Raw genomic sequence first — 22,513 nt, forward strand, 5'->3', positions numbered from 1 at the left:
GGGTGGCTCAGTCGGTTAAGCGTCTGCCTTTGGCTCAGGTCATGATCTCAGGGTCCTGGGATCAAGTCCCACATCGGGCTCCCTCCTCGAGGGGAAGCCTGCTTCTCCCTCTCCCACTCCTGCTGCTTGTGTTCCCGCTCTCGCTATCTCTGTCTCTGTCAAATAAATAAATAAAATCTTTAAAAAAAAAAAAAGACAACGTACAGCATAAGGAATATAGTTGGTAATATTGTAACAACTTTACATGGTGACAGATGGTAGCTAGATTTATCGTGGTGATCACTTCATAATGTACATAAACGTTGAATCACTATGTTGTACACCTGAAACTAATATATTGTATGTCAACTACACTTCAATTAAAAAAAAGATATTGCCATGTGTGCATTAGTGTTTTGTGACTGTTTCTGTTGCTTTTGTGTGTGCCAGTCTGTATCATCAATGGGCATATGGGTATCTGTGCTGACAACATCAAATGAGGATAATACTAGCTACCACATGGGGTTGTTGTAAGGATTAAATGCATTTAGCCAGCATTTGGGAAAGGGCAGTTGTTTTTATTACTACCGGATGGAGTGTGCATGTGCCTGTAGACTGCATGCATGAGCCTGTGGCATGTCCGTGAGACTCACCTGAGCAGCTTCTCTCCCCACTTACAACGGCATCTGTTGAGGATTCCTGTGGGGAGGAGCAGGGGCAGGGAGTAAGCTTGTTACAAGGCAGGGGCAGGGAAAGGAATGTGTGGATGTGTCTAAACTGAGGCATCCGGGCCAGAGGTTCGGGTGTTGGGCAGGCTGGCCTGGGGGTGTTCCCTGGATACAGGACACAAAGGCAGCTAAAGCCAGCGCCTGGCCACAGGTCTGAGCCAGGATTACCTTACATGGGCTTAGGGGAGGGATGGGCACTCCCACGAACAGTTGGCCAGAAAAATACAGAGTGGTTGTAGTTGGAATCACAAAGAGCCCAACACATATATGTAAACATTAGACACAATCCACCGAGATATGCACAGTGAAACCATGTGGATACTTGGGGTGATGTCCCGACTATACCCTAAAGCCAGAGACAATTGATAAAGACTCAATGCCAATAAAACACGGGCAGTTAGGCAGTTATACATAGGGCCTCCCCAAGCCCCTGGACAGGTGCACGACTAGCAGAAACATCCATGCAAGCCCAAGGAATGAACATGGAATTGGTAAAGTCAGAGATGATAGGCAAATGACACTGGACAACTGTGGGCGAGGGGAGATGCCAAGCTCAGGGAGGGTACAAAGAGGATAAGAGAATTGGATGGAGGGGCGCCTGGGTGGCTCAATCGTTAAGCATCTGCCTTCGGCTCAGATCATGATCCTGGGGTCCTGGGATCAAGCCCCACATCGGGCTCCCTGCTTGCCAGGAAGCCTGCTTCTCCCTCTCCCACTCCCCCTGCTTGTGTTCCTGCTCTCGCTGCCTCTCTCTCTGTCAAATAAATAAAATCTTAAAAAAAAAAGAGAGAGAGCGCGAGCGAGCTGATGGGAGTGGAAGAGACATCTGGCAGTGGGAGTGAAGTGGGAAGAGAGGGGCTGGGACACATGTTTGGAGGCAGCTGCTTTTCTGGCAGGCTTTCATAGTGTGGGATGAGGGAAGGGGCATACCCACCAAAGAGGCTGAGCCCCTCCTTCAGTCCACTGGCCACTTTGTACACTGAGGGATGGGACTCACTCTTAAATATCTGCAGGACGCTGTCAGGGAGAAATGGAGGCGTTTGAGGTAACGGGTTTTTAAAGTGAATTCAGAAAATGGAATGGAGGTTGGGGACACACTCCTGAGATCAAGTGTTGTTGTAAGGTCTGTCCCACACTCCTCTCTGCCTCAGTTTTTCTCTTCAGGATAAGTGACTCAGGAAGGTAGGATATCTATTTGACACCTTTGTGCTTTTCTTCCTTTCTCCTCGCCCTCTCTTCCCTTTCCTTCAAGGAGACAGACCTTAATAACCCCAGGATTAAAGAAACTGGAGGCTCATTAGGATTATTAGAGCATTAAACTTAATCCTTCTCCCTCCCCCAAGACGACAGCCTGCCTCCATCTCCTTACCTGTATGTGTCTTGATCTATGCTCACCAGATGGGTCCTGAGGACAGAAAACAAGCAAAAGGGAAGGTGGCTGGGGTAGGGGCGGTGTGAGTCCATTGCTAGGTTCCACCCTTTTCAGTCTTCTCCCCAGAGCTCCACATCCCCTTCAGGTGCTCCTATGTGTCCTAGACCACTTTACCCGATGGGGCACCGCCCATTTCCCGCACCCCACCCCTCTTACTATTCAGGCCTCCCAATCCCACCTAACTTTGCTTAAGGTTAGGGTAAATCACCTACAACACAAATTTCTTAAAGCCCAGGATGGGGACACTGATGTTATAGTCTTCCAGTTCAACCCCAATTCTTCTTCGACCCAGGAACTTGAGCAACCCTCCAAGTGCCCGAACCTGGGAGGGGATCAGGAATGGAGTTGAGGTCAGTCCCAGTGTCCTTGAGGCTGGACGACACCAGGGAAAACTATTATTTCCAGGGTTGGACTAGCACCTCCCAGGACTCAACCCTAGAAATGGGGTGCTTGTCCCTTTCTCCAGCCTGCTGCATCCCAGCCCCTGCATCCCAGGACCCTTCTCACCGTGAGGAGGCAGTCAAAGGGAATAATGGAGGAGAGGAAGAGGATTTTCTCAGTGGTAGTCATGGAGTCTGGAATGAAGGCGTAGTTTCCAGAAAGGAGGCGCTGTTTACTTATCTCCAGACCTATTTTGGGGGAGGCATGGGAAAGAAAGGTCACTTTCTCACCCCATTTTAAGAATGAGACAATACTCTCTGACAAATAAGTAAATAAAATCTTAAAAAAAAAAAGAGAGACAATAGAAGCAAGAGATGATGTGACTTGCCAAGCTGCCACAGGCAGTTAGTGAAAAGCTGAAACAAGAACCAAATCTTCAGACTCAGTCTAATTCTCGCTTTATTTTACATTTAATATAAAGATCTTTGGCTGAGAGCACAACCTGAGAAAGATAAGTGACTCAGGGAGGTATCTATTTGGGATTCAGGGTCAAAAAGATCATATTAATAGGGGAATGAATAATACTAATGTTTTAACATCTAATTAGGATAGAACATTCCCTATCCTTTTTGCAAGCCTGGGAAGGTTATGGAAGTGCCTTATGGATCATCAGAGTCAGCCTTTTTTTCTTTCTTTCTTTCTTTTTTTTTTTAGAGACAAATGGCTTTGTCTTTTTTTTTTTTTTTTTAATTGGTGATTTTAACTTTCAAATGGCTTTGTCTTAAAGGTGAAAATTCCAACAATCAAAGCTATCCACCAAGTGTCACCACTCCTCAGCGAAGGCCCTCATCCCTAGACATGTCTATGTGGAAGTTTCACAAGGTTTCAGGTTATTAAAAAGTAGGGAGCAGGAGAGATCTTGAGGACACTGGTTATGGGGCTTGGAGAACACCAAGGGTTAGGATGAGATAAAGCTGAGGGGGGACTTCTGATGATGGGGCTGGAGTAAGGAGAAAGGGTAGGGAAACTGGGATGGGGGGCTGGGCAGAGCAAAGGAAGTACCAAAATCCACACTTGGCAAAAATACGATTTCAGGTCTCTTAGGCTCTCTGTGCTCCTGGGAGGCTGTGGGGGAAGCAAAGAAAGGGCCATCAGTCTGGACATCTCAGTCCCCTGCTTCTGTCCCACCTTCCCTCTTACCCAATTCTGGCCTCCTGGCTGTAGCTCCCTCCAAGACCCTTTAGTCTCCTGGAATATTCCACAGTTTAGTCCTTCCCCATTTTCACTTTTCCCCTTACCCAGTCCTTACCAAGCTTCCCTAGAAACCGAGTCATATTCTCATCCTGTTTGGCACTCGTAACAACAGACCGGGGATTGATTTCATCCAACACTTAGAAGAAGAATGGAGACCAAATGAGTTAAAGGATCTTTATCGTCTAAGAGGGAACCCATTGCCCTCCCCTTGCTACCTCCCTTTACCCCCTCCAAGAAACCCCCCAAAAAACAAACAAAAAACACCCTCATTTCCTCCCTCTAAAACTAAGGAGTGCTCTGCACATTGGGAGCATAGGTACGAGTCAGGCATGAAGTTTTGGAAAAGAGTAGTAGGACTGGCAGGGTGGTAGGAGAGAAGAGGAGTGGCCTGGAGGTTGTCACTAGACTAAAAACCTCTGAAGGACAGACATGACTGATTTGCCCAGGACTGTATGTCCAGCACCTGATACACTGTAAGCACCTAATAAATGTTCCTTGAATAATGCAATGAATTCCTATAAACAACAAAGAGAGCCTCTAGGAGTCAACTAATAAAATAGACTGAGTCAGGTGAGGATATATGAGTGAAATACACCTCCAGTCCCAGAGTAGAGGAACCCATGGTTCTGCCCCCACCTCTCTGGAGAAGCTTGAGACTCTCGTGATCTGGGGCATCTGGCATGAAGTGGATGGTGGAGTCACTAGTGTCATAATAGGCAATGCCCAAGTATCCTGAAGTCCACAGGACACACAGATGGATCTGTCCAGGAGGAAGAAAGGAAACATATTTGAACTGCTGGGTTATGCAAGGTTATGCCATGTCTTGCTTAACTGTAATCATTTTATCAAATCCCTGAGACAGTCATCCTCATCCCCATTCAGTAAGTGTGAAATAGAGCAGAGGCAAGCGACTAGCTAGCTCTTCCCAGCCCGTTTATTCTAACACCCCGACGGTCCAACCAACGCCCCGCTCTCCGGACCCATGCGCCTGCCGCTCGCGACAACACCGCCCCAGAGACCTCCGCCGGCTCCTGCTCGTTCTCCTCCTCCTCGGCCTCCCCGCGGCCCGGCACCGGGGCCAGGCTGGGAAAGCTGGCCGAGGCTGCCCCGGGCTCCGGGCCCTGCGGCGTCCTGCCTGGAATCGCTCCGACGGAAGCCATGGCCTTGGAGGCTCTGCGGGAGCAGAAAATGAAGGCGGTTCAGGGTAGAGGTTTCACCGCGAGGAGGCTGGGGTAAGGGTTGCGCAGAAACGCAAACCCACCCAGGACTTCTGGGAGGCGGCTGAGGCGCAGGGCTGCGAGGGCCGGGGAGAGCTGCGGTAACATTTTTTTTTTTTTTTAACATTTGTGGAACATTTTGACGGGCGACTTCTCAAGTACGTCACTAAAGTCCAGACTGTGCAAAACTCCACTCGCCCCACCCTCATTTCGGTCACGCAGAGGTTGGGCTTTGGCTGGACGGCCCTGTGGGGGGAGTCTGCACCGCTCCTCTCTCCGCCACTACCAACCACACCCCCACGGTCGCAGCCCTAACCTCTAGACTTTCCCCCCTCAGCCGCCGACTACTCGCGGCGTCTTCCCGCGTTTTCAGTCACCTGGGTTGCTACGTGCGCGAAACCGCGTAACTAATAGCCTTGCGCCCGCAGGAGGGGCATACCGGCGTGTGGACGGGGTGCGCGCGCACACGCCCCGCCCTTCTTAGCGGCTATTGGTCGGAAAGATCCGGATCCTGCCTGGAGATCCAACCGAGCGAGAGAGGGAATAAACAGTTGCTGGGACGGCTGGACACTGATTGGCCCTTCCGCATATGGGGCGGTGCCAGAACGTTCAAAATTCCCGCCTGTGCAACGGTTGCTTAGCACTTGGGCAACTCGCCTTCTGGGTTTCTGGGCTTTGATTGACGGGAGGTGGAGCCTGTGAGAAAGTCGGAAGCGGAGCTTGAGTCAGAGCCCAGGGAACTGGTCTACGGGTGTTGGGGGAGAGCTGGCTAAAGGGGCAGAGGCGAATTGCATTTTTTTCTGGAGAGTGGAGATAAGCAACGTTAATTAAGCCTGTGCCAACAACTCTAAATTAATATTTGTACCCACGACGGACGCCTGGCTGGCTCGGTCGTTAAGCGTCTGCCTTCGGCTCAGGCCATGATCCCAGGGTCCTGGAAGTGAGTCCCGCATGGCACAGTAGGAAGCCGCCTTCTCCCCCTGCCTTTGCCTGCTGCTACTGCCTGCTGTGTGTGCTCTCTCTTTCTGACAAATAAATAAAATCTTAAAAAAATATATTTGTACTCACTAAGTTCATATTTATGAAAACTTAGGACAGTGCCTGGTAAACTAGTAAGAGCTACTACGTATTTCAAATAAGTAAGCAGAAATAAGTGAGACTCATGGGGCGTCTGGGTGGCTCAGTCGTTAAGCATCTGCCTTCGGCTCAGGTCATGATCCCAGGGTCCTGGGATCGAGCCCCGCATCGGGCTCCCTGCTCTGCAGGAAGCCTGCTTCTCGCTCTTCTACTCCCCCTGCTTGTGTTCCCTCTCTCGCTGTGTCTCTCTCTGTCAAATAAAAATAAAATCTTTAAAAAATAAAAATAAAAAGAAAGAAGTGAGACTCCTATCTTAGTCCTCCTTTGCCTATTTCCTTGGTGCAGGGTATGACCACCCCCACGAGGGCACTACTGGGTCTAATTTTAATTTTGGTCTCCCCAGAGGAGGTAGAAGCATTCAAATTACACAAAATTCTGGTAGAAGTAAGACCTGATAGGGGCGCCTGGGTGGCTCAGTCGTTAAGCATCTGCCTTCCGCTCGGGTTATGATCCCGGGGTCCTGGGATCGGGCTCCGCATTGGGCTCCCTGTTCAGTGGGAGGCCTGCTTCTCCCTCTCCCTCTGCCCCTGCTTGTGTTCCCTCTCTCTCTGTCAAATAAATAAATAAAATCTTAAAAAAAAAAAAAAAAAGTAGACCTGATAACACCTACACCCCCGCTGAGACATGTCTATCCCCCTCTGCAGGTGCACAAACACCCACACCCCTAAAGACAGAGGGGTGTCATTCATTCACCCAGCAACTATTTAGTGCCTACTCTGGGCCAGGTGGTAAGACTCAAAGTACTGAACATTAATTAAGTATGGGCTTCATGAAGCTTACTTTTTAGTGTGTGTGAGAAGAGAAGCAAGGAAATTGTGAGGGGGACAGAAATAAATACATACTTTAAAAAAACAGATCCCTTGGGATGCCTGGGTGGCTCAGTCAGTTAAGCGTCTGCCTTCAGCTCAGGTCATGATCCCAGGGTCCTGGGACAGAGTTCCACATTGGGCTTCCTGCTCAGCGGGGAGCCTGCTTCTCCCTCAGCCTGCCACTCTCCCTGCTTGTGCCCCCCCCCCGACAAATAAATAAATAAGATCTTTTTTAAAAAATAAATTAAATAAAAAATAAAAAAACAGATCGCTTAAAATGCATCTTCCTCTCCAGCTTTGTCCTAAGGTACCCTGAGATGGGGCGATCCCATCCAAGAGGTTAGAGAAAATGGTGGGTTAACCTGGCTCTGCTAAACGATTGGAAAATCCCCTCTAGCAAGAAAGGTAGGGGAGGGAGTTAAGGACTAGGTTAATGGTTACCCCTGGCAAACTGTTGAGCAATGGAGCTATGGAAACCTGAAAGAGACCGTCACAACTCTAAGGCGTGTCAGGGAGGCACACACCTTCCAATCTGGGGTGAAAACAGATTAGGGACTGGTTTACCAAGCCAAGGAAGGGGAGGGAGTGAAAAAGAGGCCACCCTTTGAAGGAAAGGGTAGATACTGAGATAGAAGGGTAAGGAGATGAGACCGCAGGAAAACTTCTCTGATGCAGGATTTGGGGGTGCAGCCCAGGGGGCACTGCTGGATAGTACCAGGAGAGGGCAGCATTACCTGTCATCTGGGAAATTAAGGCGAAATACCTTGTGGGTAGCCATGCCAGCCAGCCAAAGTCAATATTGATGATCAAGCCAGCTTTACCCATAAAGCTGTAGGAGAGAAAAAGGCAGGAATGAAGCTGCCAAAACCTGTTTGAGCTCAGGGCTGGCCCCATTTGCCTGAGGCGTCTCCCAGAAGGGAGATCTTTGTGTGGCGGATCCTCTGATGGACATTGATCAGCTGGAACAGAAGAGGACCCTAAGAATAGGGCTGTTTTGACCTCCTTTCCTCAGATGCCCTGTGTGCAGAATCTGAGGGTCACCCATGGAGAAGACGCCCCCCCCCACACACACACACTCATGGAATCATTCTACAACCTTACAGGATCTTACAGTTCAAAGGAACAAACACTGAATATATCTCCTCACTGGGGAGGAGAGAGATAGGCCTTCCCCCAGGGAGGAGAAAACCCACAGAAGAGGAAGCAGGAGAGGAGAGAGGAAACCACTAACTGCTGGTTTCCAGCAGCACGTCTCTCACCCCACCCCAGTCCTCCCCAAAGTCTCCCTTTCTTTAAGTGTCAAGGCCTGTTTTGCTCCTCTATGTCCTTGCACTCCACCGTGTTTTTCTGGAACTGTAGGTCTCTTGTTAGACAGCAGGTGATGAGGAAGAAGGAGAAGGCATGGTAGGGAAGGAGAGAGATTCAAGACATGGAGGCTGGAATATGTCCAGTTTGGAGGACATACTATTAAGCCGTTTTTCAGCAGATCATAAAGAGTTTGACAGAACCTCCAAAAATCAAGCTACTCTTCCTCTACCTCCCTACTTATTTATGTGTGTCCCCAAGGACTCCATTTACATTATTCCATCTGATCTTTGCTTTTTTTTTCTTCCATGACAGGACTAGCTACCATCCCCTCCAGAATCAGTGCAGCTCTATTCTAGGGCCACAACAACCCCACCCTTCCCCACCATTCTCTCATCTTCAACCGATCAGTGAGAAAAGGGCTAGGGGCACAGGAAGGGTCCTGGTATGGGCGCAGAAGTGGAAGCATTAAAGCTGACTACGCTGCTGAGGAGGAGCAGACCTCCCCCAGTGAGGAGGCTCTTTGGCTCAGCTTCTTGTTTCCCTAGCAGGAGGCCTGGATGTCTCCCCTCCCATCCCCTGCCCTATCTTTCACCACTCTCTTCCCCCAACCTCAGCATCCACTTCCAAGTCCCTGTCCTGCTGGAGTCTGGAAGGAACGTGGGAAAAGGAATAAAGGACCACCTTCACATTCTAAAATTCCCTCCCTGGGCCCTCATGGGCTTGATCAAGCTGTTGGTGTCTTGTGTGAGGGTGGAGGGGGAGTGTCCTCTGATTAATGCAGCAGGGAAACTGAGGCAGGAAAAAAAAATCCTGTGTTCAAGGAGACGGGTGGAGAAACAAGGAGGTTCCCAGGATTCCCCCTCCCTAACACCCCCATCCCTTTTCCTCTAGGAGACCTGAGGCTCTCCCCTCTGCCCCACTCCCGAGATCGTCGAGTCCCGCCCCCCTCCTGTCCCCTCCCCAGGTTCAGGGCGGGGCCGGTCGGTGAGTCAGCGGCTCCCTGATCTAGCCGGGGAGGGGATAGAGCTGGAGGGGCGGGGTGTGGGGTTGTAGAATGATTCCCTGAGTGTGTGTGTGTGTGTGTGTGTGTGTGTGTGTGTGTGTGCTGGGCTGGTGGGGAAGCCGTGTCTCGTGTGAGCGGGTCTCATCGGGTTTGTGTTGCGCTGAAGTGCCAGCCCTAGGTCTGGGGGAGAGAATCCCTGCCTGTGGGACCCGCCTTCCCTGGCCCGGGCCCCTCCCAGTTCCCCCAGCGCCGGCCGCTTCCTGGTCCCCGTCGCAACCATGGCTGAAGAACAACCTCAGGTTGAATTGTTCGTGAAGGTAGGAACACCTTCTCGCTCCTAGGCCAGCCTCCCAGTTTCTGGAAGGCAACTCTCACCTTTACCCAGCTCCAGCCTTAACTCCCCAATCCCTTCCCTCCTTGACCCCCACCCAACCCCACGTGCAGTCTGCAGTGTGCGCGCTGTTGTGGGGGGTGGCCTCGGGAGGGGAAGACGATTGTTGTGGGTGCGGGTAATGAGAATTCTGTGCTCGACCCTGAAAAGTTCGTAGAAGTGCAAGTTTTCAGCCCCCTAAAGGGCCGGAAGGTAGAGAGAAGGTCCCGGGAGTTGAGAATATTGACGAGGGTGGGGGTGGGAGGGACAAGCTGATGGAAAGACTGGGAGAGAAGGGGGCAGTGGGACCCAACAGGGTTTGGGAGGGTCAGAGGGAAACATCAGGACAGGTGGTCCTACGAGAAGACCAAAGTGAGGGGTGTCTTGGGGGAGACTTGGAGAAGTGCGGGCGCGTGTGTGGCAGGGCAGGTTTCAAGGAAGAGGGTGTGGTGAGGGAGGCTGCGGGGAGATCCACGGGGAAGGACTGGTGGGGTGGAAGGAGATGGGAGAGTGGGAGTGGAGTTCTAGCAGCCCGGCCGGAGAGGGGGTGGGCCCGGAAGGCTCCCCGGGACTTGGAGAAGCGAGAGAAAAGAAGGTGGCCAGATGGGAGTTTAGCTGGGGCTACCGGGAGGATAGGTGGGGAGAGGGATCAGAAGGAGGAAGAGACCTGGGTTAGGGTGTTTAGGGTTTGGGGGTTTCAGAAACAGGAAAAAGAGAGTCCCCCAACTCAGTCCTCTCTCTGTGGGTGTGGATGAGGAGCGGTGGTCCTTTGGCCTTTGGAGATGAAAGCGCGACAGCGGACTAGCGGACTTCACTCTTTCTGCTCTGCTCCCCTCCCCACTTCAGGGGCATTCTTACCCAATCCTGGACCTCATCTCTGCACCTCCCTCTCCGTCTGTGCCTCCTTGTTTGCACATTCTCCCCACCCTTCACTTTCCTGCCTCCTTTCTCTCCACTACCCCCTTTGTTCGTCCTTCTTTGTGCGTTCCTGCCGCTTTCTCCTTCCTCGCTGCTTGGGGCTTCTGGGGAAGCCATTCCCTCTCCCTGTGCCCAGCCATGCCTGGGTCCGCCCCCCTTAGGTGTGGTCCCCACCCCACTCACACTTGCCTCAAGGGCTATTTTTATTCCTGGGTGAGGCTGCGCTACAGATTCTGGCCTTGGGTCCAGTGTGAGGAGGGTTATCTGGAGCCGGGGGCCATGTGCTGGGAGACCCCACAAGTAGTGTGTGGGGAAGAGGAAGGTGGCCCTCCACTGCCCAGGCCTCAGCCTCACAGGTCCCTGCCCCCACTCCTTGCCAGGAAGGAAGCTGCTGAGGCCGGAGACAGCCTAGATGAATCACCCTCGGCCTAGGGGGAGGTCCCTTGGGGGATGAGGTCACCACTTGCCAATTAGAGGGCAGCCCCCCTCTGCAAAGCCCTCTACATCTTTAGGGTGAGGCTCTGGGCCCCTTGACTCCCCACCCAGCTGCCAGAAACAGGGTAGAGGTATAGAGAACCAGTACTCTGGCTTCCAAACCCTGCCGTACCATGTCCATTCCCAGGCTCTACTCCATTCAGGAATCTAGGCCTCTAGCCTACAACCCTGGCCTCACCAAAGTCCCTCTCTAGGGATGTGAGAGTAAAATAAGTTTTTGTATGTAAAGTGCTTAGAATAGAAGGTAAAACTGCATTGCTGTTTGTCTTCCCTCTCTAGGGTCCCGATCTCCTGAGTTCTCCCAAACTCAATTCCTCTGCCTACCTCCCACCTGTCTCTGGGGAACCAGAAGCTGACCTTTGCAGAAAACGTTCCCACTGATCTGCCCTAGGTTTGCTCCACCTCCAGAGTGGAGAGCCCACGTCTGGGGAGAGCTTTTAGTAGTGAGACTGCATGTCATGACTAGGCAGAAAACAGCGTGATCTGGGAGTAGGAGGTGCAGAGAATGGCCTGGGGTAGGTCGGGTGTACCAGGCCTAACCTTGGGGTGGGGGTTACTTTTCAGGCTGGCAGTGATGGGGCCAAGATTGGGAACTGCCCCTTCTCCCAGAGACTGTTCATGGTACTCTGGCTCAAGGGAGTCACCTTCAACGTCACCACCGTTGACACCAAGAGGTGGGCCAATTTCTGTTTCTCTAAACACCCCTTGTACACACACATATGCACACACACGCTCACCCATCCTAGTCCTTTCATCCTGCACCTTTTCCCCCTCCCTCCACCCAGAGCTCCTTTTTCTTCCCACATCCCTCCATCTCCCCTTTCTGATTCTCCCTGACCCCCTTTTCCTGTCCTGATGCCTGGGCTCTCCCCCAGGCGGACTGAGACAGTACAGAAGCTGTGCCCAGGGGGGCAGCTCCCATTCCTGCTGTATGGCACCGAAGTGCACACAGACACCAACAAGATTGAGGAGTTTTTGGAGGCGGTGCTGTGCCCTCCCAGGTATGAGGGCACTTGGAAAGGAAGGGGTGGGTAGCAGGGAGACTCTAGGAAAGAGAGAGGTGGAAGAAATGGAAAACCAAAATGGTGGTGGGCTGGAGCAGGGGAGCTAAGGCTCCTCCCCAGAAGATATCTTCTCCTGTTTCTCCTACTGGCTTTCAGGTACCCCAAGCTGGCAGCTCTCAACCCTGAATCCAACACGGCGGGGCTGGACATATTTGCCAAATTTTCTGCTTACATCAAGAATTCAAACCCGGCACTCAATGATAGTGAGTCTCAAGGGTTGGAGGCCGGGGTCCTAGGAGGACTGGAGAAGATCCAGGGATTGGGAGGCATTAGGAGCATCTGGAAATTCCGATATTGGGGAGACGGAGCAGATGTTGGCAAACCCTCACTGCCTCCCGCCCCAGCCCCCTTCTTTTTGTTTAAATCCCATATTTCCTTGCATTTTCATTGGCTGTGACTTTAAGCTTCTCTTGTTTGTCACCTAGCCTCTCCTGCACCACTGGGGATGTTAGTTGGGTTGGCTGCTGACCTGTGTTCTGGCAGAAGAGGGTTGTGCTTAAGAACAGTGACTCTAGGGGCACCTGGGTGGCTCAGTTGGTTAAGCGTCTGCCTTCGGCTCAGGTCATGATCCCAGGGTTCTGGGATTGAGCCTGGCATCCGATCCGGCTCCCTGCTCAGCAGGGAGTCTGTTTCTCCCTCTCCCACTCCCCCTGCTTGTGCTCTCTGTCAAATAAGTAAAATCTTAACAACAACAACGACGACAATTCTAGATCCAGACAGCCTGAGTACAAACCCTACTGGCCGTGTGACTTTGGGCAGTTCATTTAATCTCTCTGTAAATCCATTTCCAGATCTATAAAGTGAAGATAACAATGCCTATTTCATGGGTTGATGTGAGAATTAAATGAGTTTTTGTATGTAAAGTGCTTAGAGTAACACATGGAAAACAACTACATTCATGTCAGATATTATTATTTTGGACTGGCCTCACCATTAGTATTCATTCACCCCCCACTCCCCAGGCCCTCCTGGACTATGTCACCCTCCTGATGTTCTTACCAATTCCCCTTTCTTGCACAGATCTGGAGAAGGGGCTCCTGAAAGCCCTGAAAGTTTTAGACAATTACTTGACATCCCCCCTCCCAGAAGAAGTGGATGAGACCAGTGCTGAGGACGAGGGCATCTCTCAGAGGAAGTTTCTGGATGGCAATGAGCTCACTCTGGCTGACTGCAACCTGTTGCCAAAGCTCCACATAGTACAGGTGGATGGTCATTGTATGAGCAGAGGGTGGCCACTGAGATGGCTCTTTAAGAAGCTCCCACACAGGTTTCCCATGACAACCACTCCAAAGGTGGTTTCTTTCTTAGGGTGGTTTCTATGGATGGCTACCAATAGCAGACACACCCCATTCCTTCTCGCCAGTCATTGCTGCAAGCCCAGTGCTTTGAGAAAATTACATTCCGTGATACAGGCTGTGGGTGCAAACAGACTGGCTGGGAGTAACATATCCCAGTGTTGCTGTCAAGAGTGTTCTTCCTGTCTCTATCACTGCCAAATCCCCACATCAGACAAAGCAGGCTTTTCCTAAAATCAGAGCTTTAATTCATTTTATAGCATCGGTCTCCACTTTGTCTTGTGATGAAAGATGAAAACTGCTGCTTCCCATGTTTTTGTCTTAGCCTCAAAGGTATGGTTTAGTTTGTGAAACATGGGCCTAATGTCAGTCTGCCACAGACCTCTGTATTGAACATCTGTGTACTAGGCACTGAAAGACACAAAGATGGATGAGGATTGGTCCTTGCCCTCAAAGGATTTGAAATCTAGCTAGGAAGATAGAACAGTCACAAGAAAGTTAAGTAACAAAACATGATTAAAAGCCAGATGAAAAATAGGGACAAAAGTCACAGTGGAGAATTTTCTGATTTGTGAATTACATCTCAGTAAAATCAAGAAGAGAGAAATGGCACCATGGCACCGGGTGGTCTGAAAAGGAGCTGGTTATAAATGGCCAGGATTTCAGTGAGTGGAGAGGAAGGGCGAAGACAGGAGAAGATCGTGAGGAGTTAAGAAAGCCAATTGGAGAAGATGATTCATATGGGAGATAAGAATCACAGGAAGAGAAGCCAGATAGTGGGGGTTCTTGAATGCCTGCACGGGAGGGCTAGATTTCATCCTGTGAGTCTTGGGAGAAGGGAAAGACAAGAGCCTGGCATCCAGCTCGGCTCCCCGGCTCCCCGTAGGCTTAACATGTTGGTCCCTCTCCTCTCCCCGCCCCCAGGTGGTTTGTAAGAAGTACAGGGGATTCTCCATCCCCGAGGGGTTCCGCGGAGTGCATCGGTACTTGCGCAATGCCTATGCTCGGGAAGAGTTTGCCTCCACCTGTCCAGATGATGAGGAGATCGAGCTGGCTTACGAGCAAGTGGCCAAGGCCCTCAAATAAGTGGCTCCTGAGACTCCGTCTCCCCTCTCCATTTTCTCCACAAAGGCACCAACTGCTTTCCACGTGGCTATCCAAGGGACACACTCCAAAATGGCCAGTGGGCAGAGAATCCTGGAGCACTTGTGCAGGGCTGGCTGGGGGGCTGAGAGGAAAAATGGGGAATCTAGGTAAGATTTTTATTGTGGGGTGGTGCGGGTAGGACAATGTATTTCAGTAATAAAATACAGAATGAAAATACAGTGTGGTTTTACACAAAGAGGACCTGAATGTGGGTAACACGGAATGAGAAGTGGGTCAGTGACCTTGAGCTCAGGGCAGAAGCCAGGAATTTAGAAGAGGGGTATTTGTGGTCAGGCTTCCATTTTTCGTGCCGCTCCACCATAACGCTGTCTTGTGGTCCATGTCGCATTTGCAGCCCAGCCGCCGGGGCCAGCCAGATCTGGGTGGGCCTGGGCAGCACTCACGGGGCGGGGCCGAGTTCTGAGGAGGGGAACGCAGTCCCCGTGGAGTGGGCGCGGCGTAGCAGGGCGGAATGGGCGTGGTCTCGAGGAGCCCCGCCCCGTCCCGCTTAGACAATGCCCCGAAGCCGCCAGACCATCGCGACCCCGCCCCACCGTAGTTCTTGAGCTCGCCTACCCAGGGACCCCTCAAAAGCCAAGAGCTCCAGTCCCGAGGCTTGAAGACTAGGACTCCCTTCTCCAACCAACTCTGTCCTCAGGGGGGTGGGGCCCCAGCCAAGATCACAGAGCGCAGGAGTCGGGGTGGCCGCTGGAGGTAAGTCTAGGGGTTGGAGATGTCCCCTGGACCGTGTGCGGGCCGGAGCTTGAGGGTGCCGGGCCGGTGCCTGCAACGGACAGAGTGCAGGAGGCGGAAATTTGGGTGCGGAGCTGAGTGAGGTAGACTTTGGGGAAGATGGACCGGGAGATAGGGTCCTGGAGCCGGGACTGGCGCCCGCTCCCTGGGACCACGCCCCCGGTTTCCCCGCCCCTTGGATTTCGTTTTAGACCTCTCCCAGTCCTCCGGGACTCGGTCTGGTTTATACTGGGTCGCGCTAGGGGCAGCACGACCGGCCCGGGTGGAGAGAGGATATTTAACTCCTTAGGTTCTAATTCCTCCCTCGTTGCCCCTCTTCCTCTTTCTCGTTTGGGCATTCAGGATTTCATCTTCCTAGGCCCTGACCTTCTCCCCAGCTGTCTCCTCCTGTCCCATAACCCCTTTGGGTCCCTCGCCGCACTTCGGGTCCCTATGGCAGCGAGCAGCTGAGGGTTAAGGGGGCGGGGCCGTTGCATTTTTGGGGAGTGAGCGCATCCTAGCGGCTGCCAAGAGGGGCGCCTAGCAGGGACCTCGCGAAGCCCCCGACAGGGGCAACAGGTGTTTTGAAGATTAGGGGTCCCGGTCTTGTTCCTCGGACTCCCTCCAAAGAAGCAGACCAAGAAGGGTGCGGGGTGGAATGGGGTGGGCAGGAGAGACAGGTCTGGAGGGGGTGGGGCGAAGTGGGAGGGGCGCCCGGAGATGGCAGAAGGAAGACCCGGGCGCTCCTTACCACCCCCCTACGCCCTTCTGTGCGTGTCTCTTTCTCTGCCTCCCCCCCCCCCCACCTTTCTGTCTCTTCTCCCAGACAGGTGAAAAAAAGAAAACTAAGAAATCACCGCGGCCAGAGGGGGAGACTGTGTGGATGGGATGGGGACGCCAGGGGAGGGGCTGGGCCGCTGCTCCCACGCCCTGATCCGGGGGGTCCCAGAGAGCCTGGCTTCGGGGGAGGGTGCGGGGGCTGGCCTCCCGGCTCTGGACCTGGCTAAAGCCCAGAGGGAGCACGGGGTACTGGGGGGTAAACTGAGGCAGCGATTGGGGCTGCAGCTGCTAGAACTGCCTCCTGAAGAGTCGCTGCCGCTGGGACCGCTGCTCGGTGACACCGCCGTGATCCAAGGGGACACGGCCCTAATTACGCGTCCCTGGAGCCCCTCCCGCAGGCCGGAGGTGAGCGCCGGGGCGCGGGTTGGGGGGTAAGGGGAAAGGAGGAGCTGGACGTGCGGAGCTTTAAGAATTGTGGGTGGGAATGTCTGTGCCCCGCGCCCTCTTTCCTGCCCTAAGGTCGATGGAGTCCGCAGAGCCCTTCAGGACCTTGGGCTCCGGATCGTGGAGATGGGGGATGAGAACGCGACGTTGGATGGCACTGATGTTCTCTTTACCGGTGAGGCTGAGGTGCCTGCATCCCTGGGGCTTGGCATTGGGAAGCAGAGTTGGGGAGACTAGGCCATGTCGGGCCTTGTTTCCAACTCACTCTGGCTCTCAAACCTCCGCGGCCTTCCTGGGCTCAGGCCGGGAGTTTTTCGTAGGCCTCTCCAAGTGGACCAATCACCGAGGAGCTGAGATCGTGGCGGACACGTTCCGGGTGAGGAGCGGGACCAGCTTTGTGCTGGGGAAGCGGGGAGCGGATGGGGTAGGAGGGGCGCAGGGAGGCGGCGCGGAGTAGGGAGGAGCCCAGAGCCACCTGTGTTTGAGGGAATCCCCTCACCCCTCCCGCGTCCCTGAATAATTTCCCTTGTTGCCCCTAGGACTTCGCCGTCTCCACAGTGCCGGTCTCGGGCCCCTCGCACCTGCGCGGCCTCTGCGGCATGGGGGGACCCCGCACTGTCGTGGCCGGTAGCAGCGACGCTGCCCAAAAGGCTGTCAGGGTGAGGAGGGGCGGGGTGGGGTGGGGCAGGTTGGGGCGCGGCCAGCAAAAGTGGGCTTGGCTCCTGGCCGGGGAGGCGGAAAGCTGGGAAGTTCAGAGACTTAATTTCAACCCCTGCCCTCATGGAGCCGTTCATCTAGTATGAAAACACGTCAGAAAGCAAGAAGTTACTATAGCAGGACAGGGACAGGGAACATAGTCGATTAACATCGTCTTCCCGAGTTTCCGGGAACCTCCCCAAAGGTGGCGTCTAAGCTATGAGGAAGGATGGATGACATTGACTGGTGGGGGGCTAGAGAAAGGAAGAAGAGGGTTGCAGGTAGTAAGAACTGCATGTGTGTCCGAGGTGGAACTTAACAAAGGTCACTAAAATGCTTAGATCAGTGCCTGACACATACTAAGAGCAAGTGCTTGCTATCATTATTATACAACAAATGTAACTGTGTCCTCAGCCCTTAATGGTGGTAGGGCCATCACACTCGGTTGTGGAGAGGCTCTGAGACTTGACCACTTCCTCTTTCCTCTCCCTCAGGCGATGGCAGTGTTGACAGACCACCCCTACGCATCCCTGACCCTCCCAGATGATGCAGCTGCTGACTGTCTCTTTTTGCGACCCGGGCTGCCTAGTGTGCTCCCTTTTCTCCTGCACCGTGGAGGCGGGGACCTGCCCAATAGCCAGGAGGTGAGGGAAGGCAGGAGCTCCACCACCAACAATAACCAGAGGAAGGAGTCTCAGGCCTTCCTAGTGGGACGAAGAAGGGGTACCTTCTCTAGAAGCGTGGGTGGTGCCGCTCTGAGCTGGCTCCAAGAAGGGCCTGGCTGTGGCCTTGGGGTCTTACTCCCCTCTCCCCACTTTGTGTCCTCCCTGCAGGCACTGCAGAAGCTCTCTGATGTCACCCTGGTACCTGTGTCCTGCTCAGAACTGGAGAAGGCAGGCGCCGGGCTCAGCTCCCTCTGCCTGGTGCTCAGCACACGCCCCCACAGCTGAGGGCCTGGCCTTAGGGTTCTGGCTGGCCAGGGGTAGGGCAGCATAGGGAGTAGAAGGGGAAGGAGGCTTAGATAGAGGACGGTGAATAGGTAGTAGTGGGGAGAGGGCCCCAAGATGGGGGGGGTGGGGGCTTAGTGTGGGAAAAAAGATAGAGTCCACTGGGTGAGTCCTCTTCCTCAGAACTAATAAAACAGAACTGACCTTTTAGACTGGGCTGTGGCTGGTGTCTTACTGGGATAGGGACAGGGCTGAAATCTGAGGTTGAGGTTAGTCTCTCATTCATCAAACCCTCATTAGGCACTTACTGACTCAGTGCCCAGCCCTATCATAGGTGTTAGGGCACAAGATGGATAGGATAGTATTTCTATTGTGGGGAGCATATATGAGGTAGAGAAGAAAGTCTAGGGTGGATCACTCAATTTATCTAAATGTCAGATGATTCAGAGACTGGTAGATTACCAACCCACCCGAAGTTGATAGAGAGGAAGAAGTGACGCTTTCAGGGACGTTCATTTTCATTCACTCATTTACTGAGGCTTAGCAGTAATATAAAAAGGGTCAGTGTTCTGATAGCAGGGAACTCACAGTACATTGAAATTGAAATACAGGTTGTGATGGAACAATTCACAGGGTGTTGTTGCTAAGAGATAAATAAGGAGACTGCCTACAGCATCAAAATGTATGCAGGGGTAGGCAGAGAGGGTCAGGAATGGCTTCCCAGAAACAGCAACATTTCAACTGAGTCTTGGGGATAAAGAAGAATTAGCCAGGAAGGTAGTGGGGAGGAGGAAAAAAGGTCCAGGAAGAAGGACTTGTGTGGCGTGAAGCCATATTTGGAGGCTGGGGAGAACCTCTGCCAGGTTGGCATGCTGTGCGCTTGTGGAGTGACAGAGACAAGCCTGGAGGGTAGGCAGAGTGCTGCCAGCACCTTGTACCCAAAGCCAAGGCCCATGGGTCCAGAGCTGAAAGTTATGGAAAGAAATCCTACAACTCTGGAATACAGGTTGTGAGAAGGTTTGCATTTGGGGAGAACCTCTCTGGCTTCAGGGAAGAGGGCAGGGGCAAGAGGATGAGGTGGGGCTATGAGTCACCCAGGGAAGAAATGAGGAGAGTATATTCAGGTGGCAGCCCTGGGCGTGAAGAAGGGTATGGATTTCACAGTAACATTAAAATAGAAAGACAGGACTTGGTTCATTGTGTGGGAGTGAGCAGAAGGAGGTCTGCATGACTCCCAGTTTCTGGCTTAGGCAACTGGTTGATCAAGAGAGAATGCAGAGGAGGATTGAGTGAGTGACAATAAGTTGGGTTTTAGATATGCTGGGTGCAGAATGCCTACAGCCAGCCAGGCAGGGATGTCCCAGGGATAGATGGGAAATCCCATTACTCGAGATCTGAGCTGGAGAGAGCTCTAGGTGTTGTTTGCAGAGGTGAGGGCTGAGGACTGGCTGTGGATGACAGATTCCCAGAAGAGAGGGAAGTCAGATAAAGGGACGAACCTAGTATGGTGGGGAATACCATGGGGATAGGGAGCAAGGAAGAGGAGTCCAAAAGGAAGACACCAGCATAAAGAAAGGAAGTAATCAAAGACCAAGCTAAAAACTCTACTGGGTGTGGCCTTTAGGACCTCTCTGGCAACCTCATGGAGAGATGACGAGTGGGAGGAGTGGAGTGAAGGAAAAGACAAGGTGTAGGCCCCTGATTCAAAGAGCTGGACTGTGGAGGGAACCAAGAGACAGGACAACTATCTAGGACTTGTTGATGTCTTAAGAGAGGGAGGCAGGGCTTGATCAGGTTTAGAGAGGGCACCAGTGGTGAAGAAGACATGAAAGTTACAGGAGGGAGGGTAACTGAAGGAGCACGGTCAGTCGCAGAGAACCCTGGGCTCCTGACTCTCACGCTAGTGCTCATTTCTATCCCGTGGTGCATTCCTTTGCCAGGTGAGGGGCCAAGAAGGGGTGGGGAGTTGTGGAGAGCTGGGAACCTCTAGCTTGTGAGGTTTGGGATAAGGGCTTCCCTTCAAACTACAACCGCATAGATGGTGGAGGCATCAGCCGGGACCACTGGGGACAACCGGAGGGGCCTTCTGAAGGCCAGATGATCCAGGTCTGCGTAGAGAAGGCTCTGAAAGGTGGGGAGGAAGGCAGGAGGGTCTCAGAAGTCAGACTTGCTGGGGAATTCAGGCCTCTGTCTTTCTTGGTCCACTTTTCTTGGGGATTCTGTCCAACCCCCTTCCAATCCCCAGGCCCTTACCGCCTCCTGGTCCAGTTCCCCTGCATTCTTAGGCTCCTCCTCCTTTACTGGCCTCTGGGGCTTGACTTTCACGAGTGGATCTATATGGGGGGAACAGAGCTGAAGGATTGAGAGAAAGTGACCAACACTCTGCTCCCAGCAAGGAAGGGCTCAGACTCAGGAATTGAGAGGTGGGAAGTGTGGGAGCAGTAGAAGGAAAACGGGGTGGAGTTAGTCTCACCAAATCTGGGGAGTGGTCGAGGCGGGTGCGGGGGTGATCGTCTGTAACGGATGTATAAGTCTTTGAGAGCCACCAATTTTGTCTCTCGTCTTCCTCCGGGCCAACAGCAACCCAGCAACTCGAAGGCTCAGACCCGCAAAACAATTTAGGCTCCACCCCCACAGATAGTTCCGCCCACACTCTGATCTTGCTCGGGCTCTAGCTTCGCCTCCCTAGCCAGGGCTCTGCCTACCAACCTGCGGACTCGGCCCAAGTGGTCACCTCCCCCCTTCCTCTCTAAACCACACGCCGGAGCTCTAGGTCTAGCTTCTGTCTGCCAAGTTCTGGTCCTGCCCCTCCCGCCTCTGGTCACGACCCGTTTAACCAGGCCCCGCCCATTGTGCTCACCTGTGCCACCACCAGACCACGCCCAACGCCCCGAGTCCCAGCACTAGCCCAGCGCCCAGCAGGGGGATGAGGAGCTGCGGATTCACGGACCCTGGGGGAACGGAGGACGGGGGGGGGGTTGGTGGTGGTGGATACTGAGGTTAGGGGTGCGAGGACAGAGCACTAGCTCTCCCGCCCAGGAACCCCCCAGCTAAGGCCTCTCTCCCTCCCGAGGGTGTGTGTCCAAGTCCGGCGCACAAAGGCCTGGACCTACCGTGGGTAGGCCCCGGTGCCCTGCAATCAGCCCCGTCCCCTAGCACGTGAAGCACCGTACGGCTTTCTTCCTCGTTGCGGCCCCTGCAGAAAAAGGTGCCTGAGTCCCCCGCGCTCAAGAGGAGCTCCAGCCGCCGGATACTAGGGTCCAGGGCACGTAGGCGACCAGCAAAGGGCTGGACTGGAGACACAGTGGGGTTCCCGCTCGATGAGGCCCACAGGATGGGGCGGCGTCCCTTGGACAAGCCCTTGCAGGCCGGGAAGCTAGGCGCCCAGGCCCAGCGGATGGGATGCGAGACCCCTACGCAGGAGAAATTCACCGAGTCTCCAGGGCGGCCGTCCAGTGAAGCTGGGGTTGGAGGGGACAGGGGTTAGGGCAAGTCCACAGGGCAAGACGAACCCCACTCCCGTCTCCTCTCCCTCACCTCTCCTCTGTGCCCCCGCCAACCTGGATCATCCCACACACATTAACCCTCCTCTCCCCATCGCTCCCCCCTCCCTCAGTCTTTCCTCGCGCCCATCCCAACTTTGGGGGGGGGGAGATGGCTTACCCCCGGGGTCCCTCTGGGCCCTAGACAGCAGCAACGGCAGCAGCTGCAGAACCAGAGCCATGGCTGGGATGTGGTGGGGATAGGAGGCGAGTGTATCAGCGGAGGAAACCGGAGGGAAACTGGGGGGAGGGAGTTGGGGGGGCCGCGGGTTGGGGGCTCCGATAAGAGCGGGGCGGGGCGGGGCAACCAGCCGCCGGGATCCCTCTGGGAGTCCTCGCTGTCTCGCTCACAGCCCTCAAACAATACTCAGTTGGAAGTGGTGCTCTGTCTGGTTACAGAAGCACTTTCGTACTTTAACTCCTGCCCGGGAGAAGTCCCCCCCCCCCCCCCCCCGCCCCGACCATCCTGGCTGAGTTCAAATCCTGCCTTGGCCCTCTACTAGCTGAGCAATGTGGGCCAGTCGTTTAACTTCTCTGGGCCTGTTCGTTCATCTGTAAAACAGGGACAAAAGCACCTACCTTCTAGAGTATTGAGAAATAAAAAAGTTATACACCTAAAACGCCTAGAACAATGGCTGACACATAGGAGCACTTGGTGCTCACCATTATTAGTATTATTGCAACTTCTATTCTTATTCTAGCTTCTACTCCACCTCTCTGTGCCCAGGCTGTCCCTCCTGGTCAATGGCGCACCACCCAAACTGGCAGGTTTTGATTTGGGAGACACTTTGGAGCAGGCCACATGCCCCATACCCTGGACTTCATTGGCCCCCGCT

General features: G+C 53.5%; 4 protein-coding genes across 7 annotated transcripts in view; 2 read left to right on the top strand and 2 right to left on the bottom strand.

Annotated features, from left to right (window-relative positions):
- Window positions 1-5,321, bottom strand: part of MSH5 (mutS homolog 5) — a 23,559-nt gene extending 18,238 nt beyond the window's left edge. The window contains exons 1-10 of the mRNA XM_021696995.1: window positions 5,308-5,321; window positions 4,794-4,947; window positions 4,411-4,534; window positions 3,830-3,910; window positions 3,583-3,645; window positions 2,647-2,768; window positions 2,352-2,461; window positions 2,077-2,112; window positions 1,642-1,724; window positions 633-678 (exon numbers count right to left, since the gene is read on the bottom strand). Coding sequence (XP_021552670.1) covers window positions 633-678; window positions 1,642-1,724; window positions 2,077-2,112; window positions 2,352-2,461; window positions 2,647-2,768; window positions 3,583-3,645; window positions 3,830-3,910; window positions 4,411-4,534; window positions 4,794-4,934 — 806 coding nt within the window. The 5' untranslated portion in view covers window positions 4,935-4,947; window positions 5,308-5,321. The remainder of the gene's footprint in view (window positions 1-632; window positions 679-1,641; window positions 1,725-2,076; window positions 2,113-2,351; window positions 2,462-2,646; window positions 2,769-3,582; window positions 3,646-3,829; window positions 3,911-4,410; window positions 4,535-4,793; window positions 4,948-5,307) is intronic.
- A 3,963-nt stretch (window positions 5,322-9,284) lies between these two features.
- Window positions 9,285-14,707, top strand: CLIC1 (chloride intracellular channel 1). The gene is made up of 6 exons (XM_021697119.2): window positions 9,285-9,565; window positions 11,596-11,705; window positions 11,907-12,032; window positions 12,192-12,298; window positions 13,116-13,297; window positions 14,315-14,707. The coding sequence occupies exons 1-6, from the start codon at window positions 9,527-9,529 to the stop codon at window positions 14,474-14,476; spliced, it is 726 nt and encodes a 241-aa protein (XP_021552794.1). The 5' UTR covers window positions 9,285-9,526; the 3' UTR covers window positions 14,477-14,707.
- Window positions 14,708-15,031: 324 nt separating this feature from the next.
- On the top strand, window positions 15,032-18,345 carry DDAH2 (dimethylarginine dimethylaminohydrolase 2). Of its 2 annotated transcripts, XM_021697117.2 has the most exons (7): window positions 15,032-15,250; window positions 16,095-16,453; window positions 16,568-16,667; window positions 16,795-16,868; window positions 17,032-17,151; window positions 17,683-17,832; window positions 18,022-18,345. In XM_021697117.2, exons 2-7 carry the CDS (start codon window positions 16,157-16,159, stop codon window positions 18,136-18,138), a joined length of 858 nt encoding a protein of 285 aa, XP_021552792.1. In that variant the 5' UTR covers window positions 15,032-15,250; window positions 16,095-16,156; the 3' UTR covers window positions 18,139-18,345. The 2 variants fall into 2 exon arrangements, with proteins under 2 accessions (XP_021552792.1, XP_021552793.1); XM_021697118.2 differs by lacking the exon at window positions 15,032-15,250 and having other exon boundaries at window positions 15,971-16,453.
- Window positions 18,346-18,652: 307 nt separating this feature from the next.
- Window positions 18,653-21,859, bottom strand: MPIG6B (megakaryocyte and platelet inhibitory receptor G6b). 3 transcript variants are annotated; one of them, XM_021697120.1, is made up of 6 exons: window positions 21,799-21,859; window positions 21,249-21,596; window positions 20,996-21,086; window positions 20,609-20,649; window positions 20,389-20,468; window positions 18,653-20,259 (listed from the first exon to the last, which is right to left on the bottom strand). In XM_021697120.1, exons 1-6 carry the CDS (start codon window positions 21,857-21,859, stop codon window positions 20,155-20,157), a joined length of 726 nt encoding a protein of 241 aa, XP_021552795.1. In that variant the 3' UTR covers window positions 18,653-20,154. The 3 variants fall into 3 exon arrangements, with proteins under 3 accessions (XP_021552795.1, XP_021552796.1, XP_021552797.1); XM_021697121.1 differs by lacking the exon at window positions 20,996-21,086 and having other exon boundaries at window positions 20,389-20,487; XM_021697122.1 differs by lacking the exons at window positions 20,609-20,649; window positions 20,996-21,086.
- Between the last annotated feature and the right edge of the window lie 654 nt (window positions 21,860-22,513).

The sequence above is a fragment of the Neomonachus schauinslandi genome, chromosome 8 (genome assembly GCF_002201575.2).
Source record: "Neomonachus schauinslandi chromosome 8, ASM220157v2, whole genome shotgun sequence".
NCBI classification, from domain to species: Eukaryota; Metazoa; Chordata; class Mammalia; order Carnivora; family Phocidae; genus Neomonachus; species Neomonachus schauinslandi.